At 33.6% G+C, this 10,325-nt stretch overlaps 1 protein-coding gene across 1 annotated transcript; it reads right to left on the bottom strand.

Moving 5' to 3' along the window:
- Positions 1–1,055: 1,055 nt before the first annotated feature.
- LOC110691978 (tricalbin-3-like) lies at positions 1,056–10,096 on the bottom strand. The gene is made up of 8 exons (XM_021868965.1): positions 8,595–10,096; positions 7,021–7,262; positions 6,395–6,413; positions 4,602–4,807; positions 4,212–4,420; positions 1,881–2,319; positions 1,670–1,804; positions 1,056–1,394 (listed from the first exon to the last, which is right to left on the bottom strand). Exons 1-7 carry the CDS (start codon positions 9,449–9,451, stop codon positions 1,716–1,718), a joined length of 2,061 nt encoding a protein of 686 aa, XP_021724657.1. The 5' UTR covers positions 9,452–10,096; the 3' UTR covers positions 1,056–1,394; positions 1,670–1,715.
- Between the last annotated feature and the right edge of the window lie 229 nt (positions 10,097–10,325).

The following is a 10,325-nucleotide window of genomic DNA, read 5'->3' as shown; positions in this document are numbered from 1 at the left end:
TGCTCGGACAACGGACATATCAAATTATGGATTAGTTAGTATAATAATTCGGATGTAGCATTAATCATTTTTTTTTGGGTGAAAAGCAATAATCATTTAAATACACTTTAGAGTGAGTATATCAGAATATTCCATAACACTCTCCCAACGTGCACATTTAGTTAGTTACGTTAATTATCAATTGAATGATTAGTTTAAGAGTGTGTACTGCGTAGCAACCTCAACTCATTATTCTCAAGTGTCTATTTGACTTCGTCCAACTTGAGGACTTCATTTTAGATTTCATACCTGAAACAGATTTTTTTTTTTTGTTTTTTTTTTTTTTTTTACAGAAAATATAATACATAGTACATTATAGCCATATCAATATGTTATTACGATTTACAAAGTATACGTTGAACTAATTCAAGGCATAATTTATACTAGCCCGGTTTATTTATTTATTGATTTTGACAAGGTGTTTAAATTAAGTTGTTACGTTATTAGCAATTATTCTTACAATGTGGCAATGAAGTTCTAATAAAAGTGAGAATCAATAAAGTATTGTAATGTAACTTTGATCAACTAAATAAGAGTATTTTATTAAATATGCATGAAAAGTCATTAACAGCCTCGGATGATTGGTGGAGAAGATAAAAACAGAATAGATATGAATACCTAAGAAGATGCATTAAAAACTTAAAACCTTAAAACATACCGTAAGAGCACATAATATAAGAAAAAGATCAGAAGGGATAAACAGAAAAAAGATGAATGGCTTATGATGATGAGATTTAAATTACTTTGTTTATAATCCCTCTCTTAACTTTTCCTTAAAATGCTTTTTCTGGATTCTTTTTTGGAAAACCTAAATTCAATTTGTAAAGCAATTTCAAACTTGTACACTTAAAATAAGATGTTCTAGTCTAAAACATATGCATCCTCTTAGTCCGATACATCCATCGCCATTCGCCAATTTCTAATTTAGACTTAATGATGCCTGTATTGGAGATATCAAGTGTTTTCACACATTTCTGCAACTCCAACCCCAAATAATACTGCATGTTTCAAATCTACTACTTTTCAAAAATACTTTATTGTAGAAATAGCTTTCTGAAAATTATTTAAACTTGAAAATTATTGTAGGAGTGTTCAATTTGAACTACCTGTGGTTTATATAATACAAGTAGCAGCCAAAGTTAAGTTACAAGAAAGGAGAGAGATGGAGTTAGGATTTACAATTTGAACGCCGATTAAGGGGATAGGCCACAAAATTCCCCAAACAAAGAATTATTATATGACAAGAGACTAAGGAATTATTAACTCGCTGGGATTTCATCAATTTGCATAATTAACGGCTCAGCAGACAGTATATAGCACAAATCACCATCTGCTCCTTTTAAGAACGCTGCTGCCTGCCAACATAAGTTCTTTCCATTCAGAAATCTAATACACTTAATACGATGCAGAAATACAGAATGAAAAGCAGCACGTTCACAAATCATGACCAAGACACATTTGATATCATCACGAGATTTTATCTAGTTATACTTATCCATAAGTCGAGGTTCTCATGAACAAACTCATAATAATTCATATTTTGAGTAGTTTGCCAATTTTCATAGCAAGCAGTATAAGGAATAACTTGAACTTAGCATCTTCATCAAGGATTGATTTGGGTATCACTCACCTTCATGAAAATCCAAAAAATTGGCAATAGCCGTCTTGGGAAAAAATCAAGGATTAAAGATACTTGAACCGTCAACATTCAGAGCAATTACAACTGCAACACTGGTAATCACAGCCAGCCAAAACAGCGCAGATCCTACAATTACCAAGTCCTTAGTGATTAGATAAAAATACCAGAGAAATGAACTTTTATCCACTAAATAAATTCTTACCTTTAGAACTTTCTGCTTCGCCATCCACCCTAGAAGAAATGGATTCAGCTGCAATTCCTTGAGACCTAGGAGAGGTAGAGCCTATATTAGTAACATCATCCCCAACTTTAGTGTTTCCAGTTTCAGATGTTACTATTCCTTGAAATTCCTCGCTGACAATTAAAGCAGCAAGAACATCCATAAATGATTCTTTATCTCCCATGGGCATTTGCTTGTAATTAAGACCAGGTTCGTCAGCATCAGAGCCATCATCATCTGAAATTACTGAGCTAGCTACCTGTGCTTTTGTCCCCTCCTCCTCTTCATCTTCCACATATGCTTTATATGTCAGCCGGAGAAGTAACTCACCACAATTTTTCTTTCTGAACAAATTCCAACCTCCAGACAAGACAACAACCTTGTCTGTTGGAACTGTGTCTTGGAGAGTACCTAAATCAACCTGAGATCCGGCCACAGCATCAGCAATAAATCATAAACCCACCATATTCTGGGCCATATTGTCAGTGTTAAAAAAAAAAAAAAAAAAAAAAAAAAAAAAAAAAAAACTCCATGCGCAAGCACATGCATAAACACTCAATGACTCAAGCACAGGAGGAGGAAAAGGGACGCCATCATATTTGGATAAGAACACCACCACAAAAGGAATGTGTTGAAAAATACTTTTTTCCTCTTGTAAAAGGCAAGAGAGTAATACTTCCTTTGTTTTCTTTTATTAGCAACAAACCTTCATGACATGCACTTTGCGGAAGAAATTAGATAATGTAAATGGACCAATTAATCAAAATAATTTACACATGTAGTGATGTAGTACCTAACTCTTCCCTATTTCCATTGTTAAAATTATTTGATAAATTCGATCGTTTACCGACTTTAATCGCCTCCCTAAAAAGTGCGCCTTATGGCTGTGTTGCAAACAAATGACAACGGAGGAAGTATATGAATTTTAAAAAAGAAAAAGAAAACACAACAAAACAAAAACACGAAATGAGGAGGGTGGAGACCAGACCAAGTATAGTATAATCCTACCCCTACTATCCTACCCCCTACTAGTGAAGAGGAAGTTTTGTTTTAGGGAACATCACAAAGAGAGAATTTTCACAAAATTTTATAACAGGGAAAAGCACTCAAACAATATAACAGCCTCATTTTATCTGAGATAGTATGAATAACAGAGAGAGGAATGTGATAGCAGAAATTGCTAAGGGAAACTACATTAATTAGGGGCATCTAGGGTTATGTGGGGAATTGGAAGTATAGGTTTACTCAATAAGGGTTACGGAAGGAAGAATATCAAGCAAATATGATAGACTTGTGGTAGTGTGGTACTTACAATGAATCAGGACATTCTTTATTAATGAGTTCTATGAGGGAGCAAGGCAACCCATCCTTAGCAACTGGTCTGTGCTGAAACAACTATGAAAAATATTATTCTAAGTTAAATTTTTGGACTATCACCTCACATAAATCACAAGCTTCTATAGAAGATACAAGCTTACATCTTTTTACCAGGTGCTTGTAATCTCTCAATTGTTCTCCCATAGAAGAGGAAATCTAAGCAAAGCCTTTTTCGTATCTTCTACTTTCAGGAAAAGCAAGTAAAATGATTCATTGAAAGCTAATAGGCTAATACCATATATGTACATATACACCAGTTGTTCAGAACCCACTAAAGACGAGCTTAAGTGACTTATGAAGCTGATTGTAGGACTCCAATACACAAAAATGCCTAGTTGGCCATTTATTTTGCCCCAAGTTGTATCCAGTAGATCATGATATTGATCAAAACTAAATAATCACAAGATAGAATGGGTCGTTGAGTCCTAATCTATGTATTGTATGATAGATTTGATCACTTAAAACTTGAAACCAACAAAATACATTCATGAACTACATCAACATTGAATGAATGAGTCAAACCAGGGAAGCAATGCAGACAACTGTTTCGCAAAGAATGTTCCAATACAAAAAGGTCAATTTGCAAAAGAAGTCCGACTTGCCATTTCAATGTCATTTAAGAGCACAAAGTGGCATTCACTATAGACCATTATGTTACCACATCATCTGCTACTACCCAGTATTAAGTCGTTTTGCATATTGAGGTATTGATACTATCATACTACTAACATATTCGCAAACAAGGAAGTTTTTACATTCGTATTTCAGTCACTTTAAATGTTTTGACTTATAAGCCTCTCGAAAATTTTCTCTTTGACTATAACCTAATAAATTATTCCAAGGCACTAAATATAATGATGAAGCGAAAATTTTTACGATTCTTTGAATTTTACCGAACAAATAAGGAAAAATAATTTAGAAGAACAAGAGAGCTACCTCTCCAGTACCAATTGTCATATTTGCAAAGCCAAGAGAATCCACAACTTCAACATACAATTTCTGTTTTTGAGGATCAGCAACAAGCATATTGAAGTCTTGGTTCCAAATTGGTTCACCAGGTGGTCCAATGACAGTGGTTTGACTATTCTTCTTACTGCGTATTATTTGGTCTCCCAAACGCAAAATAACATATGGATCCGTCTTACCTGAATTGTTTGTATAGAAAAGATAAACTCTTTTTGCAAAGCAGACAAAAACCAATAGAACAAAATTCATGTAATATACAATCCAATGAATCAATGAGAAACAATTTCTGAAGTTCAGCATAATTCATAAACTATGAGACAAAAAAAAAATCACTAGTAAAAAAAAAGAAGGATATCATACCATATAAAACATAGGAAAGATCACGAGCATCAACAAGAGTCACGGACAGCTCGCCAACAGAATCTTTATTTTTTTCTTGAGCATCCCCAGATTTCAAATCAGTAGGCACAGGCCCAACAGCTTCCCCCTTTTGAAAATCTAAAACAATCTTCTTTGGGCGGACAAAGAGTCTTGGTAAATCTTCAGTTAACAGTTTTATCAAGAAGCTGTTGACATAAAGTAGTGCAAAAGTTACAAACAATTGGAGTGAAGAGCCAATTTGAGGCAGAGAGATACTCAAAAGAAATAGCTTATTGCGTAGCTTTTATAATTTGGACTGAAGATTCAATACAAATATAATAATATAATAAAAGTGTTTGATTTAGTTATTAACTTATACAGCATATATAATGAGAAATGAGGAAACTAACCATAGAGAGAAAGCTGTTTAGAGACATGAGTATCGTTAAATAGTTTGAGTGGACCCATATGGTGAAGTAGATAAAGGTAAAAAAAAAAAGGAATTCTTCCTTACCATGATTGGAATATAGCATGTATCAAGCTAGGATAATTAATAAGTCAATAAGATAGGATGTGATTTTTTGATATCAAACGGATTACTTGATAGACATTTGATCTATAAAAACAAAAAAGAATATCTAATTTAACTAAAAGGAAAACAGAGAATAGCAGGCAGCAGACAAAGAGAGCAAGGACTTGTCATAAATAGCCTATATTTGGGTTACAGGAATATTTGGGTTACAGGAATAGAATTGTGCTAGAAACATCTAGCAATCTAGAAGTGGGTGGGAATTTTAAGGAAAAATGAATGGGAGGATAGTCCCCTACATGGGAAGAGAGTAAGGGCTCACAACCTTAAGAATGCAAATTATGGTTGTCTCATGGAAAACAAAACAACAAAATGCCATAAGAGCATTATGTGCTTACTTTATTAGTATTACAAGATTAAGCACTATGTAATCACTTAAGAGTATTACAAGATTAAGACGGTTAATAATGAAAAAAGTAGAGTAATCAAATGTTGAAATCAGTTCATACTTCCTCCGTTCTCTATCAATCAAATTGTATCCCTTTACTATATTTGCTCAATGATGCTCTCTATCTTTCTCCTCATCACATGGGTCATTCATTTTATCTCTCTCCTCTCACTAAATACCATGCATCCCCTCCGTGTTGGAATAAAAAAGAACTGAGGACATACTATTTAACAATATTCATATCTCTTTACAGTTTTCTCTCTATCTTATACCAATTAACTAATTCCAACGTTAAATTACTCTATTAATATTATGTACCAGATAGAGAATTACCAAAGAAAAAGGTCTAACACTATGTGCTTTTCTGGAGTGCAACAATAATATTCCCTCTGAGTTTTACTTTCATGCTTGGCAACGCACAATTTTTTTTATTAATATCTTTAATTATCTACAAAGAAAAATAATTAAAAAAAATGATATTTTGAAAGTAAATATCGAGACAAATCTAACAAGATCCACTACAAAGTCTTTAAACACACCTTCCTCATCCAAACTCAAGAATTCCGATTGGGACAAGCCACATGATTATATTATTCCTAATGTATAAATCATACAAGAAAGTCAAAGAGGTGTATTTGAATAGTGTCAAATGAACAGTGAAATACAAAAGAAATGGAAATAATACTCGACAAGCACTATGAATGAGAAAACATAAAAGAAAGAATTAAGAAAAGGCAAGGGAGGCAGCATAACGAGTTGAATCAAGTATCAACAAACCACAAGCAAAATTGATAAAGATTAAGGTTCCATACTTACGTTGAAAGGACAGGTATTGCTGGTATCGCCCCATGTGTCCAGACAAGAGAAGTAAGAATGTTAGTATTTGGCAACTCTAATTTAATGTATCAAAATAAGCACAAAAATTAACATTGCTTGGGATTGTCCATCATGTTAATAATCATTAATGTCAACAGAAAATGAATAAAATAAGATACTCCCAACATATAATTTAAATATTAACACATTTTTTTGCACTCTTATTAAGAAGAAAGTATTATAGTAGTGTGAACAAATCATAGAATTAATATTCCCAAAAAAGCAGAACCAATGAAAAGTAAAAATGTCAGCAATAAAACGAGACAGGTAATATTTAAAAAAAAAACATTTAAAAAGAAATAATTTGCACAAATCTACTAACATAATCTTAATACTTTTTGTTGACATCTTTGAAGAGAAATTGCAGTGAAAGGTCAACTTTTGAAAGTGGAGAATTGAAGATGACAACTAAAGAAAACAGATGAGCAAAGGATGAAGCATCTCATGAATATAAAAATCAAACATTTTGAGCCAAAACTTATACTAGCAGCGCATAAAGTAATCCATCCAATAAGAGACAAACTTAGGCTTGCTGGGAAATATCACAGATCACACAAATGACTTACCCATTAAATTGAACAAGCGAAATGGTGACAGTTCAAACGCTATTTTTGGAAGGTCAACAAAGGCCCATGAAACAGCTCCAACCCAAGGCTCTGTGGGTATTAACCTTAGTTTCACCCAAAGTTCCCCATCAATATCAAAATCCCGAACACCAACTGGCACCATAATGGGAAGAATACCAAATTTCAAAGAGAGCATTAAGAGCATACGAGCACCGCCAGTGTAACGAAGTCCTATCTGGTACCTACATAGAATCAGGATATACAGAAATGCTAAGTCAGCAATGTTATAAATATCTTTAAGGTTTCAAAAAGTTACCAATTCACATGAACGCATGAAAAGATCCTTCAGACAAATTCAAAGTATATATATATATATATATATATATTAAAAAAAATAAAAAAAAAAAAAAAAAAAAAAAAAAACAAAACAAGAAAACAATCTTGATGTTAACCATTGCACCCAAAACTTGCTTACATACTCCAACCAAAATAAAATAAAACTTCTATGAAACCTAAAATAACAATTCCTTAATTTCACCTATATTTTCCTACCAAAAATGTAATGCATAACACGACCCAATAATTAGGCTAAATTTACATATTTAATAATTGGTGTACAAACTCATGTCACCATCCCATATCCTGAAGCAGCCACCCTTAATAAGAGGAGGGCGGACACTATATAGCTAAGCCTAAACTTGTAAACACTTTAAAAAACTCAAATACCCAGCCAAAACCTAGCTATAATGCTCAAATCTCCAAACGACACAAACGACTGTAAGAAAGTCCAATGTACAGTGACACAATTTGTTTTCACAGCAAATATTAATGAACTCCACGTATATACTCGGACATACTTCGTTCTTTTTTAATTGCAAAGTTAGGAGTTCCACGCTCGCCAATGCACTTTTGTTATCATTAAAATCTCCAATTATCCTTTTATAAAAATTGAAAAAAGTTCATATTTAGAAAGTATAAAGTGACACGAATCTAATAAGATCCCACATGACTATATCTTTTCTAACGTATATATCACAAATGTAGGTCAAAGGAGTATGTAAGAAAAATGCAAGTTCCACATGTTGCGATAAAAAAAAAAAAAAAAAAAAAGAACAGAGGAAGTATGTTACATTGTAACCTTTACCAGCATGACAAGGTATTAGTGAGGCAAAAGAGCTGAACAGTAATCTTCTCCTTCACTCTAATCCAAGATTTTTTCAATTTACTTATTTTATTTAGTTGGGGGCGGAGGTGGAGTGGGGTAAGGATGTTATCAGGTAAACCATTATGCAGTGCTGCAACACATAATTCATAATTGGGAACGAGAAAAGCAACAAATTAATGAAAAATTTTCAACAGCGAAACTGCAAACCTAGATTTAAGACTCAATAATAAACAAAGACACTGCATCACTATCAGGCATTCTTATAGGGAAAAGTCGTATCTGAAAAACAGCTCAATAATATCAATGTCAACCTTTTTTTTCTCCCTCCAACTTCAATAAAGAGTTAAAGACCATAACAAGGGTAACAATTAGAAAACCTAAAAACATTTCTAAAGCTAAGATTACTTACTGTAAATCATTCACACGACGAGAAGTCCTGCGTTCCACACTTCTAACAGACAGAGGCTCATCTCCCAACGAGAACTGCTTCACCTCCACTCGCTGTACATAATCTGGTTTTTCTATGTTATCAATAACAGGCTGAAGCAGGCCAATAATCCAATTTTCAAGACCAGGTCTGTAAACCTGCCACAACTTTCCTAGCACCATGTTCACCCATTCTACCGATTCCTTCCTCTGCAAATCCTTCTCAAAAAACATCGAACCGGTCAAGGGTGTTTGCCGCCACAAAGCAAGCTGAGCATCAGACTTTTTCCTCTTTAACCGTGTCCATACTTTGTCAAAAACAACCCCAACAAAGAAGAAGAAGACAAACAAGCTGAAAACAGTACGGTTTATCGGAGGCGATGGGATAGGATGTATCACTCCTAGTTGTGTCCTAAGCTTATCCACAATCGGGTCTTGCTGAAAATTGTTAAAACCCGAGCCCAATTGAATAGATTCTTGTGATAAATCTCTACTAGCATCATCATCATTGTCGAATTCATCCGAAAACCGACTTAGAACAATACTTTTAGCACCTCTCCTTGCAGAATTAGCTATATCTACATTAAAGTTAGTACCTCCACCATCACTAGAAACAGCACAAGCTCTAAAAACCCAATTCCTACTCACAATCTTGTGCAAATTCTCCCCAAAACACCTCCTCCTCTTACTTCTATGAAACCCTAACAAATAAAAAACACAATCCCAGCTTCCATCCAAACAAACCGCCCGTCTCGGGCCGATTTTACATGGGCAAACCGGGAATGGAACCCGGGTAATTTGGGAAAAATCAGAGCTTGCACAAGCAGAGAGCAAAACCATTTATAATAAATTGCAAATGGGTTGCCCTAATTTTGATATGGGCACATAAAGTGACATCAATTGCATAAGTAAACATGAATTCTAATCAAATTAAATACTAATTGGGGAACAATTAACAACCCCAGAAAACTATAAATCTCAGAAAACCAAGAAAAACCCACCAAAACCCAGAAAAAAAGATTCAAAATTTAAGCTTGAATGCAAGAAATAAATCAATGCAAACCTCAATTGGACAGCAATTTGGCATGCCAATGAAAGTAAAGCAAATGGGTGTTTGAGAAAAGGGTGGAAACTGGAAAGTGGTGGGGAAAGGGTGGAAATCACAAGAAGAGGTTGAAGCCTCAAATGTGAGAAAGTTGGGATAATAAATTTTTTAATTTATGTAATTTTTAATTTTATTTTATTTTATTTGGTTGCTAAAATAAAATTGAATTTTGTATTTTGGTGTGAAATATGAATTTTGGAAGGTTTTACACGTGGGTCGGCGTTATTCTAGTTGGTGTTTTTCTTCTTTTTTTACTCTTTATGGTCTATATATATTTGTGCATGTCAATGTTTTCAATTGGGGTTTCCCCCTCCACTCAAGGGTCAACTAGTCAAAATGCAAATTCTATGGTTACCAATCAAAGGTATCAAGGTATGGCAAAAAGAGAAAGTTAACTATGGTTATCTATTACTCGTAATGTTTAACTCGCTTCGTAAGATTTGTACCTTACATGCATTGCGGAAGTTTGATAACCTTATGGTGTATTAATGTATTATGTTCATCTTAAACAAAATATGTATTATATCTAATCAAATATACATTTAACCTCAAAATCAAATAATAATATTGAGTTCAAGAAAAGAAAAAAAAAAAAAAAGCACCATTATT

The sequence above is a fragment of the Chenopodium quinoa genome, unplaced genomic scaffold (genome assembly GCF_001683475.1).
Source record: "Chenopodium quinoa cultivar QQ74 unplaced genomic scaffold, ASM168347v1, whole genome shotgun sequence".
Lineage (NCBI taxonomy): Eukaryota > Viridiplantae > Streptophyta > Magnoliopsida > Caryophyllales > Amaranthaceae > Chenopodium > Chenopodium quinoa.
The sequence above is the reverse complement of the archived record's forward strand: the minus strand, read 5'-3'. Positions and strand labels throughout refer to the sequence as shown.